The sequence below is a fragment of the Somniosus microcephalus genome, chromosome 9, assembly GCF_052327205.1.
Source record: "Somniosus microcephalus isolate GS21.2 chromosome 9, FLI_Smic_1.0, whole genome shotgun sequence".
In the NCBI taxonomy this organism is placed as follows: domain Eukaryota; kingdom Metazoa; phylum Chordata; class Chondrichthyes; order Squaliformes; family Somniosidae; genus Somniosus; species Somniosus microcephalus.
This window is the reverse complement of record NC_140995.1, coordinates 172,726,895-172,749,590: the sequence shown is the minus strand read 5'-3', so window position 1 is coordinate 172,749,590 and position 22,696 is coordinate 172,726,895. Positions and strand designations below refer to the sequence as shown.

The 22,696-nt window shown below is 43.1% G+C and overlaps 1 protein-coding gene across 3 annotated transcripts in view; it reads left to right on the top strand.

Moving 5' to 3' along the window:
* The window catches only part of armc1l (armadillo repeat containing 1, like), a 28,369-nt gene extending 6,008 nt beyond the window's left edge, over positions 1 to 22,361 (top strand). Inside the window, exons 2-7 of one of the 3 annotated variants that reach the window (XM_085997542.1) lie at positions 1,027 to 1,200; positions 2,848 to 2,939; positions 7,495 to 7,687; positions 15,450 to 15,566; positions 21,442 to 21,516; positions 21,860 to 22,361. In XM_085997542.1, coding sequence (XP_085853668.1) covers positions 1,051 to 1,200; positions 2,848 to 2,939; positions 7,495 to 7,687; positions 15,450 to 15,566; positions 21,442 to 21,516; positions 21,860 to 22,051 — 819 coding nt within the window. In that variant the 5' untranslated portion in view covers positions 1,027 to 1,050 and the 3' untranslated portion in view covers positions 22,052 to 22,361. The remainder of the gene's footprint in view (positions 1 to 1,026; positions 1,201 to 2,847; positions 2,940 to 7,494; positions 7,688 to 15,449; positions 15,567 to 21,441; positions 21,517 to 21,859) is intronic. The other 2 variants (XM_085997541.1, XM_085997543.1) reach the window with 2 other exon arrangements.
* The last annotated feature ends 335 nt before the right edge of the window (positions 22,362 to 22,696 follow it).

Below are 22,696 nucleotides of genomic sequence, written 5' to 3'. Positions count from 1 at the left end.
CATCAGAAACATCCTTCCTGCATCTAGTCTGTCCAGGCCTGACAGAATTTTATAGGTTTCGATGAGATCCCCCCTCAATCTTCTAAACTCCAGTGAGTATAAGCCCAATCGACACAATCTCTCCTCATACGTCATTCCTGCCATCCCAGGTATCAGCCTGGTGAATCTTCGCTGCACTCCTTCCATGGCAAGAACGTCCTTCCTCAGGTAAGGCGACCAAAACTGCACACAATACTCAAGGTGTGGTCTCACCAAGGCCCTGTACAACTGCAGCAAGACATCCTTGTTCTTGTACTCGAACCCTCTTGCTACGAAGGCCAACATACCAGCTCTCAGCTCAGTATCTTTTACTATAGCGTTCGGTTATCCGAAATTTTTGATGAACCGGCACCACGTCGGTCCCGTCCGTGCCGGATAAAAAAAAGTTCCCTGTAGTGAGTGATTAGTGTCTATTTTAAAAACATTAATTAGATGGTGCCATGGGGTGTACAGACACAAGTTTGATTTCCCCTCATTCAACCATTATACTGAACTTCGCAATGTTGTGCAAAGAGGAACAGCGTGAAAGCCAAGCATCTCCTCATGGGGGAGGGAAAATTAGGTGGTAGGCTTCCACTATTCATGGTTCCTGTATGTCTGCTAACAGTCGCCTGCTCTGACCTCCCCATTAAAGACACGGCCTGAGGAGACCTGGAAGTGAAAATAAATTGAGAAATAGGTAGAGGATGTGTCGCTTACTAGTTGACTCTACAAAGTTAATTTTAAATTATGACACATTGTACTGAATGTACATGCACAGATATATATTATAATTCAATCAGCCAAATTAGTTTCTTTTTTAAATTTTATTTAGGTCTGCATACGGGGAAAGCTAATGTAATATTTGGATATTATATTTATGTATTTACATAATTTAATAACATAATATTTGAGTACTAAAACTTCTAATATAAAATGCAACTTCTACGAATGATGATTAAAACCTGTTGATTATAATTGCATAATAATTGTGATCCTTGTGCAAAGTTACAGCGAGTGACACGCAAGGTGATGGATGCTTTGTCTGTAGTTAGTCAACTGAGGGACTTGGCTTCGGAACCACAGAATAGAGAAGCCATTGTTAAAGACAAGGGTTGTCTTCCTGGCCTAGTGCTGTTCCTGGACCACTGCAATCTACAAGTGTTGCATTGCACCCTTCAGGTATGCAACTTTTAATTTGGTCTGCTACTTAAATCTCAGATATATTTAATGCTTTTCTTTAGTACAAAATACAATACAACTTAACCATGAAAAAGTATCTTATCCTGTGTCTGGAGATTAAACTGTTGCACTCTAGTATAACAATTAAAAATGACCAGCTTCCTGTACTGTCATTGAATTTACTTCTGGTGAATATGGCTAAGAACAACAAAGGATTGAACCTGGAACCACCTTGGATCTTTGACTGGCTATTACACCATACTGTGCATTTGCCACATCAGCTGTCTTTGACAGACTATTGTACAACCCCAAGCTTTACTCCACTATTTGCAGAACAAGGCAACAATGAGATGTTTACCAGGCTACAATCTTATTCTCCCCACTATGTATCTAGTGTTCTGTTGATAGAGAAATCTTGTGAAATGTGGGTGTGTCTGCAGCAGTGTTCGCGCTAATTTTTGGAGGGTTCGCGGCCCCTTTAAGGGACTGCGCGGCCCATTCAAACTTCCGCGCATGCGCGGTTTTTCAATTGAGAAGCTGGCAGGCAGCCTGCAAGGGAGCTTCAAACAGCTGTGCAACCGCACAGCTAAATGGGAACATTGGTCTGCAGTATTGCTTCTTTTCCCCCTTTCCACCTCCCATTTTTTTACTCTATATTTAGTTTTATTATAGTGAGTAAAATGGTAATACAAACAGAATTAAAATTCCTCCTCTCCAAAATTAAATTTGAGAATATTAGTGTCCACTTTGGACCTAAAAAGGATAGAGCAGGGTACTTTTAAATGGTGAAAAGCTAATAACAGTGAGGGTCCAGAGACTTGGGGGTCCAGGTACATGGATCATTAAAATGTCATGAACAGGGACAGAAAAAAGGCCAATAGAACGGTGGCCTTTATACCTAGAGGACTAGAATACAAGGGGGTAGAAGTTATGCTGCAGTTATACAAAGCCCTGGTTAGACCACACCTGGAGTACTGTGAGCAGTTCTGGGCACCACACTTTAAGAAGGATATACTGGCCTTGGAGGGAGTGCAGCGTAGGTTTACCAGGATGATACCTGGACTCCAAGGGGTAAATTACAAGGAGAGTTTACACAAATTAGGAGGTTAAGGGGTGATTTGATCAAAGTTTTCACGATATTATGGGGAACAAATAGGGTACATAGAAAAACTATTTCCACTGGTTGGGGATTCTAGGATTAGGGGGCATAGTCTAAAAATTAGAGCCAGACCTTTCAGGACTGAAATTAGGAAACACTTCTACACACAAAGGGTGGTAGTTTAGAACTCTCTTCTGCAAACGGCAATTGATGCTAGATCAATTGTTAATTTTAAATCTGAGATTGATAGATTTTTGTTAACCAATGGTATTAAGGGATATGGACAAAGGCGGGTTAGGAGTTAGGTCGCAGATCAGCCATGATCTCATTGAATGGCAGAACAGGCTCGAGAGTCTAAATGGCCTACTCCTATTCCTATGTTCCTAGTGTCCTGTCCATTTAAGGCCAAAGAAATGAAGAAAACTTTATCCCACTAGTATCCTAGTTCTCCCACCTTACCGCATAACCACAAATAATATTGCTATTTGTTTCATTAAGTCTTTTTGTTGTGTCATTTTTATGGCATTGTATTATCTTGGTGTTGTCAGGCACTGCGATATCTAGCAGAATGTCCTTCTAACAGAGAGATAATGAAAAATGAGTTGGGAATGATGGTCAGTCTTGAAAGTCTACAGGAAAGGTAACTATGTTACATGTGATTTCTACCAGTGACGTAAAGCTTTGTGCATTTTGGAAAATGACTGCTACACTTACCATGCTATAAAAAAAAATTTAAGATTCTGGGAGTTACTATAAATAACACTTCTGAACATGGTTAAATGTTGCACCATTATCACTAACTATAGATTTCTATTTCTTGCCGTATTCACTAAATTGAATCTGGCCATCAGTTCATATGTAGAGGGGGAAAATATATGTCACTTTAAGAGACTTAATGTAGGTGAAGTAAACTTTGTCACGCCCCCACCACCACCTTGTGCAGTGAAAAAGCTTGTCTCGTGGTTTGGGCCATGTTTTTTCCCCCCTCATTGCCATTGCATACCCCTGTGGTTGGAAGAAAAAGGTTTTAAGTGTGATTGGGCTGTCTTTAAACACAATACAAAGCATAATCGTAGTGGCCACTAAGTGCTTCTCAGGCCAGTCTGGGTTTTTCCTTCTTGACATTTCTAGGGTATTTAACATCCAACTCAGGTGCTCCGAGCTTAAACGTGCCAGGCCCAGCGACGACAGTCCTAGGGTAGAGCTTTCACTTTGATTCTCACAGAGGTCGACAGCTTTGACCTTTTGGTTCTTTTCTCCTTCTTTTGGAAGCAGCCTTGCTTCTCCTTCCCATTATGACACAGGTAGAATAATGCCGATCACAATCTTTCTGGGCCCTTGTATGCACCCTGTAGCAGATTCTGCTGCATTGTATTAGATGGTGTAGCAAAATCTCTCTCCCAAGTATTGAGTCCTGCTCTCTCAACTAAGGATGTTGGCTTCATGGAGAAGGTGGATCTTCACTCAACAAGCAGTTTAAATACAGGTAGCCTTGATGAATTGCTTGCTGTGCTCCACAAGAGGGGAACTGGATACCAGCAGAACCTTCTTTGCATTTTTGGTATGATGGTGATGACCATTTTTGTTCTGTCTGAAGGCGACACAGATTTCTTCAGGTAAGCATTCGCTACTAAGCGTCTGCAAATCACGCGCCATTGTTACAGCTGGTGCAGCTAGATTGTCCCTCTGAGGGATCAAAGGAACTGGACTGAGGAGAAAGCTTTCCTTCAGTTAGTCTAATTATATCTACATAACATAAGAAATAGGAGCAGGAGTAGGCCATTCGGCCCTTTGAGCCTGCTGCACCATTCAGTAAGATCATGGCTGATTTTTCTACCTCCATTCCACCTTCCTGCACTATCCCCATATCCCTTGATTCCCTTAATATCCAAAAATCAATTGATTTCTGTCTTGAATGTACTCAATGACTGAGCATCCACAGCCCTCTGGAGTAGAGAATTTCAAAGATTCACAATGCTTTGAGTGGATATGTACTCCATTCATCGGTGAAGTTAGGTTTGGATATCTCTTTAATGTCTGGAGAGCTTACATTCACGATTCTTAAACCTTGATGCAATGAACCCAAGTAGAGTCAATTTGCACAGAAATTGACCAAAATTCTGGGCAAGGAATTTTCCACTTTCAAGCTCTAGTTCAGATTGATCACTGTGTCTATGGACAGATAATACAACGAATCTGTTGCATTTTGCTGTCTAGTTTCAGTCAGTAGTGCCATGAACACTTGGCATCCCTCTAACCTTTCCAGGGTAGGGTGTTGTTCCAGCATCAATCTTTATTTACAGGAGTTTCATCCAGGCACAATCTGGGAAATCTTTGACTCTGATTAGCCATCATTTTCATTTGCATCTGTGAAGATGGTTGCTGCTGGTTCAAGCTTGTACCTTTTGTGCAAGCAGATGTTTATGCCTTTTTTCTGTTTCCATTGGTTCCCAGGATCCTTCAGAAGATTTGGGCAGATGTGGCAATGTAGAAATCAGCATTCTCCACTCTGGATTTTAGCAGTACCTTGCTGCTCTCATTTCCATCCTGAAAAGACAATCATCTAAGATTCCTGCCTAAGGTAGTTTCTAAATCCACCTTTAGTGGGAAATGGATATTCTATTATTTTATATACTGCTTCATTCTACTGAAGATGTTGTTTCCATTATCTGAATCTTTAGCTTTCTACATCAATCAGACCAAGTCTTTGTAGAAGAGCTATCCGTTGTCTGTAGCCTATGGCTCTGTGAGGTAGGGAAAATTATCTCAACAGAGGAGATCCTTTGTAAAGGATCTTGGAAGAATCTTAAGATTTTGCATTATTGTAAATTCGCCAGAAGAGCAATCTGTGTATTTGTCTGCCAAGGATGATCAGCAGTGATGGCTGTGAACAGTTTTTTTTTCCCCAAAGTCAAGAAGGCTTCCTTCCTCTTCCTAAGTCACTACTGGGTCAACCTCCAGTAATATATGGAAGATTTTTTTTTAATTACCTATCTGGTAAGGTTGTCCTTATTTGTCATATCAGAAACCCACCCTACCATGCACAGCGGCCTTCTTTTGGAAAAGGGAGGGTGAGGGAGAGAGTGTCTTTATTATGTTCCCTACTTGACAGTTTCCTTGGGCTCAAAACATTAAATAATGGCTCCACCACAAAAGCATACTTTCATATCAAAATCTGATGAAGGATGTCCATCCGAAAAGTTTACCTATCTTTTCTCATTTTCAATGGACCTCCAGTATATTTCTAGTATTTTCTGGGAAAGTTCAGATTTCTAGCAATTGCAATCTTTTTCATTTTACCAGCACTTTTACACCATGGAATTATCATAAAAAAAGAAGAAAGAACTTGCATTATTATGGAGCCCTATTCATCCCAAAGGCCGTTACAACCAATGATTACTTTTGAAGTGCAGTCAATTTGCGTACAGTGAAGTCCCACAAATAGCGAATGAATGACCAGATAATCTGTTTTTAATATTGGTTGGGGGAGGAATGTTGGCCAGGACGTCAGGAGAACTCCTTGCTGTCCTGCGAATAGTGCCTGGATATTTTACATCCATCTGAGCAGGCAGACAGGGCCTTCGTTTAACATCCCGTGAAAGATGGCGCCTGCAACAGTGCCGAGCTTCCTCGGTACTGAACTGTCAGCCTAGATTATGTGCTCAAATCCATTAAGGGAAAGCATGACAACATCATTGAAATCAGAGTTGCTTTTTCATAACTCTGTTTATCTTGTAAAGTCACTGTTCGAGAATGTAGATTTAACATTCAAATTTAGTGCTGTAAAATAAAATGTATAAAGGAAAAAAGTTGAATTTATATAATACCTTTCACAACCTTCGAACCCAAAGTGCTTCACATCAAATAAATTCCTTTTGAAGTGTAGTTACCAATGTGCCCTGTCTTTTTTTCCAGGCTGCGCAGCCCAATTCAAAATAACGCGCATGTGCGGTTTTTCGATTGATAATCCCGCAAGTCGGCTGCACAGGACCCCTGGAGCACTGCGCAGCCTCGCGACTTACAGGGAACATTGCTAGTTACTGTTGTTATGTAGGCAAACACAAGAGTCAATGTGTGCACAGCAAGGTCCCAAATAGCAGTGTGATAAATGACCAGTTAATCTGTTTTGGTGGTATTGGTTATGGGGTGAATGTTGACAGAATGCCAGAAGAACACCCTGCTCCTCTTTTAAAAAGCACCATATGATGATAAATGGGGCCTCAGTTTAATGTGCCAGCCTAAATTATGTGATCACGGCCCAGAGTAGGGCTTGAACCCCCACCCCTAATCTTCTGACTCCAAAACAAGAGTGCTATAACAGTAGCAGGGTCTTGATCACTTGTTAAAAGTTCCAGAGTTACTGCAAAATCCAGTATATAAATTGTACTTTTATGTACAAATTTTTTGTTCCTAACTAGGTCAGAGGTGAGTGATTGTGCTGAGGAATGAGTGGAATAAGGATAAACACCAAGATGTTGAAATAACAGCAATGCAGAAGTTTTTGTTCATAAGACGGTCAATCTTCCCTGTAATAATTTTTTGGTGCGCGGGCCCTTTAACTGGCTGCGTGGCCCATTCAATTTTTCGTGCATGCGCGGTTATTTCCATTGAAAAGTCGGTGAGCGGCCTGCGCGGGACCGCCAGACCGCTGTGCGGCCGCACAACTTAGCAGGAACATTGGTGTCGGTCTAACTTCTTGTATGTATGTGTGCCTAAAGGTTTGGCTGTTCAGGAAGTGTCGTTCTCTGAACTTGATGCTCTCAAAAAAATAACTGAGTGTGCTCTGTTGTCTTTGCAATGCTGCTTTATGTATGCATGAGAGATTTTTTTTTCTCTCTCGCTCTACTTCCCTTTTGGTCTGCATGTCACACATCTATCACTGAGAATATGAACAGATATGTTCCATTACGATTCTAAAACCAGCTGAAAGGAGATGTGTGAGAGCAAACTATGATTTTAAATCCCTCTTCCTAAGAAAGCATCTGGCCTGTGATTTTTCATCTTTCCCTCTGAGAAAACACCTGGCCTATGCTGGCACCACTGCATGGCAACGCTGTTGGGATCAGTGTGAGAGTGTTAACCTGCATTGTATTCGTGCTGGTTTTTATTTCTGAAAGCCTCGAACAAGTTACTTTTTTTATTTAGTAAAATTTATATGAAAATGTGATGTTTAACTTATATAATTTTTACAACAGGGATCACACATCAGAAGACATCAGCGTTTTAACAACTGAAATTTACGAACTGTTGAAGAAGCCTGTGCAGGCTGCCGAAGTGAGAATAAATCATTCTAGCAGCACAAAAAAAGTGCAGGCACAGTTTTTCATTAACAGCACAAACAAGAAAGCAAAAACAATCACATTACAAATAGAGGGACTACATAACATGGTGAGAATTGACTGAAATATTAATCTTTCCAACAATACAGAAATTTAAATAAAGGGTTTGGGCAAAATGTGCAAATGCCACTCAAATATTTTTGTTTTCTCTCTGCCAATTTTTTCGTCATCCCTGAAGATACTGACTTACTGGGATTTGTTTCACAGGTGCCAGTTACTCTCTAGTATCTCACCTGAGTCATGATTCATATGTGAGCCGCCAATGATGTAAGTGTGGACAGGATATTCGACTGCAGTGAACATCACATCCAAGCTTGATCCTGATCGTTCCCCAGTGTCCATTTACTTGCACATCCAGCAGAAGTCACTAGATAGTGACCAAGAGCAATTTTCTACCTCCCTAAACCAGAGGTGCTGAGCAGAATTGGAACATTCCTGCTGCAGCCGTCACTGACCATCAACTGTGGTTCAACTACTGCGTCATCAGGGAAGCTGAATTGAATACGATCTGATCCAAATATAGGAGCTTTCTGTAGATCCTGGGAACATATATTTTTTTTTAAAGTTACTAACAAACCTGTGGATTTTTAAATTTGATATAAAATGTGGTTTTTGACCTTAATATATTTATAATTAAATAATTGGGTCTTTTGGACAAACATTTTAGAAAGATTTAAAGTAGAAGGCAGTATTAAATGGTGTGCAAAACCTGTTTGTATGTGAGCAGATACGTAGAATCATTACAGCACAGTAGGAGGCCATTCGGCCTATTGAGCACTTCAGCCAGTCCCACTCCTTTTCCCTGAAGCCCTGCAAATTGTTTTCCTTCAGGTACTTATCTAATTCCCTTTTGAAAGCCACGATTGAATCTGCTTCCACCACCCTTTCAGGCAGTGCATTCCAGATCATAACTGCTGCATAAAAAGGTTTTTCCTCTGGTTCTTGACCCTTCCGCCAATGGGAACAGTTCTACACCCCTCATGATTTTGAACACCTCAATTGTACCTCCTCTCAATCTTCTCTGCCTCAGCTTCTCCAGTCTATCCACGTAACTGAAGTCCCTCATCCCTGGAACCATTCTTGAAAATCTTTTCTGCACCCTCTCTAAAGCCATCACATTCTTCCTAAAGTGCGGTGCCCAGAATTGGTCACAATACTCCAGTTGTGGCTGAACCAGTGTTTTATAAAGGTTTATCATAAATTCCTTGCTTTTGTACTCTTATGCCTCTATTTATAAAGCCCAGGATCCAGTGTGCTTTTTTAACCACTTTCTCAACCTGCCCTGCCACCTTCAACGATTTGTGCACATATACCCCCAAGTCTCTCTGTTCATGCACCCCCTTTAGAATTGTACCCTTTAGTTTACATTGCCTCTTTTCATTCTTCCTACCAAAATGTATCACCACAGTTTTCTGCGTTAAACTTCATCTACCACGTGTCTGCTCATTCCACCAGCCTGTCTATGTCCTCTTGAAGTCTATCACTATCCTCCTCACTGTTCACTATACTTCCAAGTTTTATGTCATCTGTAAATTTTGAAATAGTGCCCTGTACACCCAAGTCCAAATCATTAATATATATCAAGAAAAGCAGTGGTCGTAGTTAAACATGATTTGCCTTTAACAAATCCATGCTGACTTCCCTTAATTAATCTACACTTGTCCAAGTGACTGTTAATTTTGTCCCAGATTATCATTTCCAAAAGCTTCCCCACTACCGAGGTTAAGCTGACTGGCCTGTATTTGCTGGGTTTATCCTTATACCCTTTTTGAACCACCCCCTTATCTAAGGAGGATTGGAAGATTATGACCAGAACCACCACAATTTCTGTTGGCTGCCAATCTATTCTCATACTCTCTCTTTGCCCCTCTTATTTCCTTTTTCATTTCCCCTCTGAACTTTCTATATTCAGCCTAGTTCTCAACCTGACATCTGTCAAACACCCCTTTTTTCTGCTTTATCTTTCTATCTCTTTCGTCATCCAGGGAGCTCTGGTTGCCCTACCTTTCCCCCTCGTGGGAATGTACTTTGACTGTACCTGAACCATCTCCTCTTTAAAGAAATTATTCAGTTACAGTTCTGCCTGCCAATCTTTGATTCCAATTTACCTGGGCCAGGTCCATTCTCAACCCACTGAAATTGGCCCTCTTCCAATTAAGTATTTTTACTCTAGATTGCTCACTGTCCTTTTCCATAGCTAATCTAAACCTTATGATACTATGATCATTGTTCCCTAAATGATCCCCTACTGACACTTGATCCACGTGACCCACCACATTCCCTAGAACCAGATCCAGCAATGCTTCCTTCCTTATTCGGCTGGAAACGTACTGATCAAGAAAGTTCTCCTGAACACACTTCAGAAATTCTTCCCCCTCTGCCCTTTACACTATTACTATTCCAGTCTATATTAGGATAATTGAAGTCCCTCATGATCACTACTCTATAGTTCTTGCATCTCTTTGTAATTTCCCTGCAAATTTGCTCCTCTATCCTTCCCACTAGTAGGTGGCCTACAGAATGTTTTTTTTTTTAAATTCATTTTGTTGGATGTGGGCATTGCTGGCAAGGCCAGCATTTATTGCCCATCAGAATACACCTAGTAGTGTAATGGCACCTCTATAGTTAAACTCTAACCAAATAGATTCTATCCTTGACCCCTCCAGGACATCCTCTCTCTCCAGCACTGTAATATTCTCCTTAATCAATACTGCCACCCCACCTCCTTTCTTTCTTTCCCTATCTTTCCTGAACACCCTATATCCAGGAATATTTAGTACCCAATCCTGCCCTTTTTTGAGTCAAGTCTCTGTTATCACATCATCATATTCCCATGTGGCTATTTGCACCTGCAGCTCACCAACCTTATTCGCCACGCTTCGTGTGTTTACACATGTGCACTGTAAACCAGCTTAACCACCTTGTATTCTCTTAGTCTGACCCCACTTAATACTTGATGTGCCTTCAATAACCACAAAACTAGAAGTTATAGACTTTAACAAGTTGGCTTTTAATCACTAAGATCAGAGCTAACATCTCAACACACCGACTGGCTCACAGGAATGAGTCATACAGATCCTGGGATCTTTAAGTAAGAGAAGTCAGGGGCGGAGCCAAGAGCCAAGACCTGGAACCTTCCAGGTTAGTCAGGAAAGAGGAAGTGAAACTATACACCGTGTGGGGGAGGGTAATATACATGAGTGCACAACGAATACAGGCAAGACAAACAGATTTCATTACATTCACCCCTTCTTTAGATTTAGTCCATCGGGGTGATGTTTCTTAAAAGTTGGTATAAGTGAGTCTGTCAGGAGGTTTTGCGGTTCTCAATGATCGGCGCAAAGCCGGTTGGGGTGCCTCTAGGGGAGTGGATTCTGGTTCCTCCGCTGTCCGGGCCTCCGCAGTGTCTTCCAGGTTATCTGCAGTGCCCTCCAGGTTAAAGTTGGGTATTGATACCTCTGGGCATCCTGTCTCTTTTTGGTGTAGGTCTTCCTCGGGTAGTCTCTCATCGTTCTCTCCGCTCCCCGAGGGAGCGAGGTCTTTTATGGAAACAGTGTCCTCTCGCCCGTCAGAGTATTCGATATAGGCGTACTGAGGGTTTGCATGGAGGAGCTGTACCTTTTCCACAAGGGGGTCCGTTTTATGGCCTCTCACGTGCTTCCGCAATAGTACTGTCCCCGGAGACGTCAGCCACGCGGGTAGAGATATGCCCGAGGTGGATTTCCGGGGGAAAACGAACATCTTTTCGTGAGGGGTAGCGTTAGTGGCTGTACATAAGAGACCTTATGGAGTGGAGCACATCTGGGAGGACTTCCTGCCAGCGGGAGGTCGGAAGGCCTTTTGACTTTAAGGCTAACGTGACAGCCTTCCAAACAGTAGCATTCTCCCTTTCCACTTGCCCATTACCCCAGGGGTTGTAGCTGGTGGTTCTGCTAGTGGCTATCCCCTTTGAGAGCAAGAACTGGCGCAGTTCGTCACTCATAAATGACGTCCCCCTATCGCTGTGTATGTAGTTCGGCATGCCAAACATGCAGAATAGATTACAGAGACACTTGATGACCGTGGCACTGGTCATGTCTGGGCAGGGAATGGCGAAGGGGAAGCGGGAATATTCATCGATGATATTGAGGAAGTATACATTACGGTCGGCAGAGGGAAGGGGTCCCTTGAAGTCCAGACTTAGGCGCTCGAATGGCCGTGTGGCTTTGATAAGGTGTGCACGGTCAGGCCTGTAGAAACGAGGCTTGCATTCCGCACAGATGCGGCAGGCTCTGGTCACTGCCCTGACCTCCTCGATGGAGCGGGGCAGATTGCGGGACTTTATAAAATGGTATAGTCGGGTGACCCCTGGGTGACAGAGGTCATTGTGGAGACCCTGTAATTTGTCCGTATGAATGCTGGCACACATTCCCCACGATAGGGCATCTGGGGGTTCATTAAGGGCTTCCGGCCTGTACATAATATCATAGTCGAACGTGGATAGTTCGATCCTCCACCTGAGTATTTTGTCATTCTTGATTTTCCCCCTTTGTTATTAAACATGAAAGCCACCGACCGCTGGTCGGTGAGCAGGGTGAAACGTTTGCCGGCTAGGTAGTGTCTCCAGTGCCGCACTGCCTCCACTATAGCCTGTGCCTCCTTCTCGACAGAAGAGTGCCTGATTTCAGGTCCCTGAAGGGTTCGGGAGAAGAAGGCCACAGGTCTCCCAGCCTGATTGAGGGTCGCAGCTAAGGCAAAGTCTGACGCATCGCTTTCGACTTGAAAGGGAATGCTTTCGTCCACTGCACACAGTGCAGCCCTTTCAATGTCCTGTTTGATACTGGTGAAAGCCTCCCGAGCTTCAGCTGATAGTGGGAAGGACATCGATTTAATGAGGGGTCGGGCCTTATCAGAGTAATTGGGCACCCATTGGGCATAATACGAAAAAAATCCCAGGCACCTTTTTAAAGCTTTGGGATTGTGTGGCAGGGGCAGTTCCTTTAGGGGGCGTAATCGGTCAGGGTCCGGTCCAATTACCCCATCTTCCACCACACAGCCGAGGATACAGAGACGGGTTGTGTTGAAGACACATTTGTCTTCGTTGTAGGTTAGATTCAGCTTTAGGGCAGTTTTTAAAAATCTCGCAAGATTTAGATCGTGGTCTTGCTGGTTGTGCCCGCAGATAGTGACATTGTCCAGATAGGGGTAGGTAGCTTGTAGTTTATTCTCATCAACCATGCGGTCCATCTCGCGTTGGAAGACCGAGACCCCATTTGTTACCCCGAAGGGCACTCTGAGAAAATGGTAGAGGCGTCCGTTCGCCTCAAAGGTGGTGTATGGGCGGTCCTCCGTTCTAATGGGGAGCTGGTGATACGCGGATTTGAGGTCGATAGTCGAGAAGACTCGGTATTGCGCAATCTGGTTGACCATTTCTGATATGCGGGGTAAAGGGTAGGCGTCCAGCTGGGTATAAATATTAACAGTCTGGCTGTAGTCAATTACCATCCGTTTCTTTTCGCTATTTTTAACTATGACTACTTGGCCACGCCACGGACTGGTACTGCATTCAATAATGCCTTCCCGCAGGAGTCTGTCCACTTCCGCCTTGATAAAGTGTCTGTCTTCCAGACTGTACCGTCTACTTTTGGTCGCTATGGGCCTACAGTTCGGAGCGAGATTAGCGAATAAAGAGGGCGGGCTGATTTTTAAGGTTGATAGGCCACAGACTGTGAGTGGCGGCTGGGACCCGCCATATGCTAGCGTGACACTTTCGTGGTGGCACTGGAAGTCCAGGCCCAAGATTACATTAACACAGAGTTCTGGCATCACGAGGAGTTTTAAATCCTTGTAGTCCGTGCCTTTTACAGTCAGTGTTAACACACAGTAGCCCAAAATGTCCGAAGTGTGGGGCTTAGCAGCCATAGCAATTCTGCTCCGTGTAGGGGTTACCGTTAATGAGTGCCGCCGTACCAGGCTAGGGTGGATAAAACTCTCGGTACTCCCACAGTCAATTAAACATTTCGTTAAATTCCCGTTTACCTGTATGTCCATCATGGATTTTGTCAACGGGTGTGGCCTGGATTGATCCACCGTGATCGAAGCCACTGTTGGGCCCTGGGCGGCCGTTGAGTCGGGAAAAGATGGCGGATCCCAAGATGACGGCACGCACGAGGCGGTGACGGAGTTGGAAATCGGATTCCCCCTGCAGACTTTGCTAAAATGCCCCTTTTTCTTACATTTGAAGCATGTAGCGTCCTTCGCTGGGCATCGTTGTCTGGGGTGCTTGGCCTGGCCGCAGAAGTAGCATTTCGGGCCTCGAGACATTGCCGCTGTAGTAGGACTCCTGGGTGAACTTGTGTGTGGGGACTCCGGTGGTGTAGAGCTGGTCTGAGACCTGGATGGGGAAGATGGCTGATTCCAAGATGGCGGCGTGCACGAGGCGGTGAAGGCCGCATGGCCGGAAGAATAAGAGTCAGAGTTTTTCTGGGCCATGTCCAGCGATCGCGCAGTTGCCACTGCCTTTTTTAAGTCCAGGATCTCCTTCTCCAGCAGTCTCTGCCGGATATAATTCGATTTGAGGCCCGTGATGAAGGAATCGCGGACCAGTTCATCAGAGTACACGTTGGCCGTCACGGCCTTGCAGTTACAGTCCCGGACCAAGTCCTTTAGGCCCTGTAAGAAATCGTCCATTGATTCCTCAGGTCGCTGCCTGCGTGTAGCCAGCAGATGTCTGGCGTACACTTCGTTTACTGGCCTCTGGTATTGGGCCTTCAGGATAGTGATGGCCTCTGTGTAAGAGGTGGCGTCCCGGATGAGCGAATAAATCCGATGACTAACGCGAGTAGTCAGTAGACTCAGTTTATCTACCTCGCTAGCGGATGAGGCCCTCGCGAAGAGTTCGAAGCATTTGAGCCAGTGTCCAAATTGATTTGATACTTCAGCAGAATGTGGATCCAAGTCCAGACACTCTGGTTTTAGGAGTCGATCCATCCTAGTGTTCTTTAGTGATTAAAATTGATGTGCCTTCAATAACCACAAAACTAGAAGTTATAGACTTTAACAAGTTGGCTTTTAATCACACATCAGAGCTAACATCTCAACACACCGACTGGCTCACAGGAATGAGTCATACAGATCCTGGGATCTTTAAGTAAGAGAAGTCAGGGGCGGAGCCAAGACCTGGAACCTTCCAGGTTAGTCAGGAAAGAGGAAGTGAAACTATACACCGTGTGGGGGAGGGTAATATACATGAGTGCACAACGAATACAGGCAAGACAAACAGATTTCATTACAATACTGTACTATCTCTTACTCTAGTGCTATCTGTCTCTCCCACTACTTTGTGCACCTTGTTTCTCCTTTTTAATGCTACACCTGGTACCCATCCCTCTGCCAAATTTGTTTAAACCCTCCACAACAGCACTGGCCATGTTCTTGGTAAATTATTCAGTGGTAAAGATGCATTCTAGGAGTAGTCTCCCTATGAGAGAAGCACTTACAAGATGTAGAATCACTGAAACAAATGGAGAAAATAGCCAGCCTAATGGCATTCTTAACACTAATCACCAGTAACCGAGGAACAGTATCCTGGCTTCAGTTTCTTTCCAAACTGCAGATTTTAAATAATTTACATAAATAGATGTCTGTTGACTGAGTAGAAGTGGAAAGTGGTGTCAGTTTCTGCACCTGAATAATTAATTATTAAAGTCAGGGGCTGGGATTCCCACAAGAGATACTACTAGTTAATAATTAATTGCACCTTACACCTAATTTTATTTTTTGGTGGGGAAATTATTGTGTGGATTGTAACCATTGTTTCTACTATTTTGTAGGATGACCGAAGTATCTGTGAAGAAGCTTTATTAAAAGTTAAAGGTGTCATTAGCTTTACATTTCAAATGGCTCTTCAGCGTTGTATTATCAGAATCTATTCTGATCTTAAAACTGAGGTGAGCACTTTTCAAGAACCTTCTATGTGATCCTGGATTTGAATGTGATTGAGCATGTTTATTATTACTGATGCTAATATCTGTATTAATGACCAGTGCATATGCAAAGCAACAGTATCTACATATACTTTGATCAGAGAGAACCTCAAACAAAATTTGACACCGAACTTGGTTTATAGTTTCTAAGGTGTGATATTCACCATCTAGAATCGAGGCAGAGGGTATTTAAGAATAATATTAATAAATTTAATTAATTACATAGAATGGGAGATCAGGCGATGTGTTGCTGCTGCAATATGTGGGAGCTGGTGGACACCATTGATGCTCACGGTGACCACATTTGCAGTAAGTGTTGGCTGCTCGAGGAATTCCGGCTCCGTGTTGAAGAGCTGGAGTCCGAGCTTCAACCACTGAGACACATCAGGGAGGGGGAGAGTTACCTGGACTCTGTGTATCAGGAGGTAGTCACACCAATTAGATTAATTAATTCAGATGTAGTCCGTGGCCAGGGTCAGGATGGTGTGACTAGAAGTGAGGCAGGTACGGGGATCCAGGAGGTAGTGTTGGAGGAGCCGCAGCCCTTGCACTTGTCCAACAGGTTCGAGGCTCTTACTCCCTGTGAGGATGGGAACAGGGACTGTGGGGAGGATGAGCAACCTGGCCACAGCACCGTGGAGCGGGGGGCCATTCAAGTGGGGGGAGTTAAAAGAAATGTTGTAGTGGTAGGGGATAGTAGCGTTAGGGGGATAGATAGAGTTCTCTGCAGCCGAGAGCGAGAGTCCCGAAGGCTGTGTTGCCTGCCCGGTGCCAGGGTTAAGGACATCTCCTCTGGACTGGAGAGAAACTTGGAGTGGGAGGGGGAGGATCCAGTTGTCGTGGTCCATGTTGGTACCAACGACATAGATAGGACAAGGAAGGAGGTTCTGCTGAGGGAGTTTGAGCAGCTAGGGGCCAAATTAAAAAGCAGAACCACAAGGGGTTATTACCTGAGCCACGAGCGAATTTGGCTAGGACAACTAAAATTAGAGAGTTAAATGTGTGGCTCAAAGACTGGTGTGGGAGAAATGGGTTTTGCTTCCTGGGACACTGGCACCAGTACTGGGGCAGGAGGGAGCTGTTCCGTTGGGACGGGCTTCACTTGGCCAGTGCTGGGACTAGAGTCCTGGCGGATCATATAACTAGGGCTGTAGAGAGGGCTTTAAACTAACTAGTGGGGGGGAGGTTCCTAGAGAGCAAATAATACAAATGACAACAGAGAAGGTCATAGACTTAGGTAGCAGTGGGGAAATTAAAAACCAGAGCATGTCAGGAAGGGGCAGAAGGTATGGAGTGAAAGGTAAAGTAATAAAAAGGGCAAAAGCAGGAAATAAGTGTCACAAAACATCTTTGAAAGTTCTCTATCTGAATGCACGTAGCATTCGTAACAAAATAGATGAGTTAATGGCACAAATAACTACATATGGGTATGATCTTGTGGCCATTACATGAACATGGCTGCAGGGTGACAATGCCTGGGAATTAAACATACCAGGTTATTTAACGATCAGGAAGGACAGGCAGGAAGGAAGGGGAGGTGGGGTGGCTATGTTAATAAAGGAAGGAATCACTGTAATACAGAGAAATGATATTGGGTCAAAAGATCAGGACAATGAAACAGTTTGGGTGGAGGTAAGGAATAATAAGGGGAAAAAAACACTAGTGGGCGTAGTCTATAGGCCTCCGAACTGTGGCAACTCTGTTGGACGGAGTATCAATCAGGAAATAGTTGAGGCTTGTAATAAGGGAACATCTATAATTATGGGGGATTTTAACTATCATATTAATTGGACAAATCAAATTGGGCAGGGCTGCCTTGAGGATGAGTTCATTGAGTGTATTAGGGATGGGTTTCTTGAGCAGTATGTAACTGAACCGACCAGGGGGCAGGCAACCTTAGATCTGGTCCTGTGTAACGAGACAGGATTAATTAAAAATGTCCTAGTAAAGGATCCCCTTGGAATGAGTGACCATAACATGGTTGAATTCCATATTCAATTAGAGGGTGAGAAGGTTGGATCTCAAACAAGCGTGCTAAGCTTGAATAAAGGAGACTATGAAGGGATGAGAGCGGAATTGAGTAGAGTGGATTGGGAAAATAGATTAAAGGGTAAGACGATACATGATCAGTGGTGTACATTTAAGGAGTTATTTTACAACTTCCAAAAAATATATATTCCACTGAGAAGAAAAGGGTGTAAAAGAAAAGACAGCCATCCGTGGCTAAGTAAAGAAATTAAGGATAGTATTCGACTAAAAACAAGGGCATATAAGGTAGCCAAATCTAGTGGGAGGATAGAGGATTGGGAAAACTTTAAAAGACAGCAAAAAATAACAAAAAGATTGATTAAGAAAGGGAAGATAGATTATGAAAGTAAATTAGCAAAAAATATAAAAACAGATAGTAAGAGTTTTTATAGTTATATAAAAAGAAAAAGGGTGGCTAAAGTAAAGGCTGGTCCCTTAAAGGATGAGACCGGGAAATTAATGGTGGGAAATATGGAGATGGCAAAAACACTGAATGAATATTTTACATCAGTCTTTACAGTAGAAGACACTAAGAATATCCCAACACTGGACAAACAGGGGGCTAAAGGGGGGGGGGGAGGAGCTAAACACGATCAAAATCACTAAGGAAGTGGTACTCGGTAAAATAATGGGACTCAAGGCGGATAAATCACCTGGACCTGATGGCTTACATCCTAGGGTCTTGAGGGAAGTGGCGGTAGGGATTGTGGATGCATTGGTAATAATTTTCCAAAACTCCCTGGACTCGGCAATGGTCCTGGCAGACTGGAAAACTGCTAATGTAACACCCTTATTTAAAAAGGGCAGTAGACAGAAGGCTGGAAACTATAGACCGGTTAGCCTAACATCTGTGGTAGGTAAAATTTTGGAGTCCATTATTAAGGAGACAGTAACAGGACATTTGGATAATCATAATTTAATAGGACAAAGTCAGCATGGTTTTATGAAGGGGAAGTCATGTTTGACAAATTTGCTGGAGTTCTTTGAGGAAGTAACATATAGGGTGGATAAAGGGGAACCAGTGGACGTAGTGTTATTTAGACTTCCAAAAGGCATTTGACAAGGTGCCACACAAAAGATTATTGCTTAAGATAAAAAATCACGGGATTGGGGGTAATATTCTGGCATGGATAGAGGATTGGCTATCTAACAGAAGGCAGAGAGTTGGGATAAATGGTTCATTCTCAGACTGGCAATCAGTAACTAGTGGTGTTCCGCAGGGGTCAGTGCTGGGTCCCCAACTCTTTACAATCTATATTAACGATTTGGAGGAGGGGACCGAGTGTAACATATCAAAGTTTGCAGATGATACTAAGATGGGGGGGAAAGTAGTGAGTGAGGAGGACATAAAAAACCTTCAAGGGGACATAGACAGGCTAAGTAAGTGGGCAGAGATTTGGCAGATGGAATACAATACTGGAAAGTGTGAGGTTATGCACTTTGGCAGGAAAAATCGTAGAGCAAGTTATCTTAATGGCAAGAAACTGGAAAGTACTGAAGTACAAAGGGATCTGGGGGTCCTGGTGCACGAAACTCAAAAGGTTAGTGTGCAGGTGCAGCAAGTGATTAAGAAGGCCAATGGAATGTTGGCTTTCATTGCTAGGGGGATGGAATATAAAAATAGGGAGGTATTGCTTCAGTTGTACAAGGTATTGGTGAGACCGCACCTGGAATACTGCGTACAGTTTTGGTGTCCATACTTAAGAAAGGACATACTTGCTCTCGAGTCAGTACAAAGAAGGTTCACTCGGTTAATCCCGGGGATGAGGGGATGGACATATGAGGAGAGGTTGAGTAGATTGGGACTCTACTCATTGGAGTTCAGAAGAATGAGAGGCGATCTTATTGAAACATATAAGATTGTGAAGGGGTTGGATCGGGTGGATGCGGGGAAGATGTTCCCGATGATGGGTGAAACTAGAACTAGGGGGCATAGTCTTAGAATAAGGGGCTGCTCTTTCAAAACTGAGATGAGGAGGAACTACTTCACTCAGAGGGTGGTAGGTCCATGGAATATGCTGCCCCAAAAAACTGTAGAAGCTACATCATTACATAAATTAAAACAGAAATAGACAGTTTCCTAGAAGTAAAGGGAATTAAGGGTTACGGGGAGCGGGCAGGAATTTGGACATGAGTCTAGGTTTGGATCGGTCATGGCCCTGTGGGTAGCGGAGCGGGCCCAGGGGCCGTGTAGCCTGATCCTGCTCCTATTTCGTGTGTCTAATTCTGTTAGATGCAGGAGATGGTTCTGAGATAGTGGATTGGCGGTTAGGATCAGATCAGCCATGATCTTATTGAATGGCGGAGCAGGCTCGAGGGGCCGATTGGCCTACTCCTGCTCCTATTTCTTATGTTCTTATGAACCACATGAGATATTAGGACAGATGACCAAAAGCTTGGTCGAAGAGGTAGGTATTAAGGAGCGTCTTCAAGGAGGAGAGGGAAGTAGAGACAGAGAGGTTTAGGGAAGGAACTCCACAGCTTAGGGCCTGGGCAGCTGAAGGCACGGCCACCAAAGGTGGAGCGAAGAGAATTGGGGCTGTGCAGAGATCTCAGTGGATTGTAGGGCTAGAGGAGGTTCGAAATAAAGAGGGACAAGGTCATGGAAGGATTTGAAAACAAGGATGAGAATTTTATAATTGAGGTGTTGCCGGATGGGGAGCCAATGTAGTTCATTGAGCACAGGTGATGTGTGAATGGGACTTGGTGCAAGTTGGGACACGGGCAGCAGAGTTTTGGATTTGAGTTGAGGCGGGGTGGAGGTAGGCACTCACGGTGATAGAGAGGATATGTGGTTGGAAGCTCGGCTCAGGGTCAAATAGGACACCATGGTTGTATGTCTGGTGCAGCCTCATAGTGGCCAGGGAGAGGGATGGAGTTTGTGGCAGAGACCGAAGACACTGGACACATTTTGCTGTAGCATGTCAACTGATGGCATCTGCCATTAGTTAGACTTGCCCTTGCATGTTTAGGTTTTTAAATTTTTTGCTTGACAAGTTGCTGAAAGAGCGAGCTGGTAACGACCCAGCAAGGGAAACCAGGTGTCTGGCACCTGAGTAAACATGACAAGCAACTGTGTATCTTCTGAACCAATCAGATGGAAGGATTGTGAAATTAACAGCACAAGAAGGAAGTGTAAATTAGAGTGGGTGAATTCACTGCCAAATCAGGTACAGAGAGGGAAAGAAAGACAGCTAGGAAAGGAAGTTAGGTGGTCAGCAGTTTGGTGGGAATAGGGTCAAGGGAGCAGGAGCTGGGTCTGGATAGAAGCCAGTAGGAAAGAAGAGCTATTTTTGGAACATAGAATGAAGGAATAGTATATTAGGATACTTGACCAGGCTTCATGGTAAATGGAACCTTAAAAAAAAATCAGCTTATGTTGACGGATGCTGTGTTTCTTTAGCTATCACTTTCAGATCAATGCTCAGAGGAATCAAACTATTTAAGTCATTTTACAACTGTTTGAGGACAGTGTGCTTTGCACTGCAATGGTATAAATGGAGCAGTCTAAGCAGGAGTTGGTGCCTCTGCTGACATTCCAAATGAATAAGGCTCTCGGTATAAACAAGACAATGTTTGAACACCAATATAATATATTGCAGTCTCATTATGAAGACTAATACCCATGAATTAACACAACAGGTTTGTGATAATGGTATCCTGTTTGTCATGAAAAATAATTTTAGATTAAAAGTCCTTGTGAACAGCTTGTTACATTTCAGACAAATCATTAATGTGAAACTCCCAAATAAGCTGAAATGATGCTTTTTCATATCTAAGCTTAATTTCTAAATTTTTTATTTAATCTCAGTCCCTCGCTTCAGCTATAGCAGCTACAAAAATACTACAAGCTCATCAAGTTGTGAAAAATGAGTGTGGAGAAGAGGTAAGGTGATGAGTATGTATTTAAGAAAACATTTTCTTGGTTACTTGTTAAGATTATTTGTATCCCGAAATTGGGTATCACTGACAGTGCTGCATGTGCATGGGAAGGTGCTAGTTACCACAGAAGGGGAAGCATCAGCACTAAACCTGAACTTCTACACTAGTTTTGTTATTAACCTTATTTAAAATTAACTGACTATGGAAGACCATGTAAGATGGGGAAGTCGGCATGGTGTAGAATGAAAATTGCATCACTGATCATTTAGCCGTAGTACTCTATCACAGGTAAAGATTGAATAATCAGTTTTAATGTTAAATATTTAACTGTATACTTTGTTTTACAGGTTGTGATTCCGCTTAACATTGGTACTGCAAAAGTAGAAGAACATTTGAATTTACCTGATTATCTTCCTGAAGACGAAACCCCAGAAAAAGAGCATCACAACGCTGTTTCACGAACTAGTGCAAAGGGAGACACCAATGGAACTTGGCTAAATGCAGCTGCAAACTTTCTAACCAAAACTTTCTATTGGTAATAAGAGTGTTATAAAGTACTTATTGGTTGGGTAGTAGTGTTTTATACCATTGTCTTATGTAGGCACTACGGGTAGAGCATAATCACAAATTAAACCTGAAACTTAGCCAAATGTTCAAATTCATTGGATGACATTTGTCGCTTAACTTTTTACGTATTTGAATTCAAACAACTGGTTTATTTCCTGTATTCTATTGTAACCAATTCTATTTGTTTTCTGAAAAGTTTGGTAGTTTTCCTTGATTAACTTTTACAGAAACAGTACTATTGAAGTGTTTACATGTTGGTTATAAATGGTTATAAAAGCAAAATCAGTGTTTTAGAATTAACGTTGAATTATAATTCAAATTCCAAAAAGGAATGTAAACTATATAGACATTTCCACAAAAGAGGATGTCATTTGAGACTCTGCTAAGGAAAAAAGTAATGGGACTTTATGAAATCTGACAGAGGACTTTGGAATTGGCTACAGGTTTCTGTTTCTTTGCCTTTCTCAGGAGGTTGTGAGAGAGGGCCAATAAATGGAGATATAATCCAGAAGCTTTCTTGATGCCTTTGCTCATGCCCAAAGGGTCACTTCCATATCGTTTATACGTGAAATCAGATAGTTTTTCCCACTAGATCTCACTTATCAAAAGACTGACAA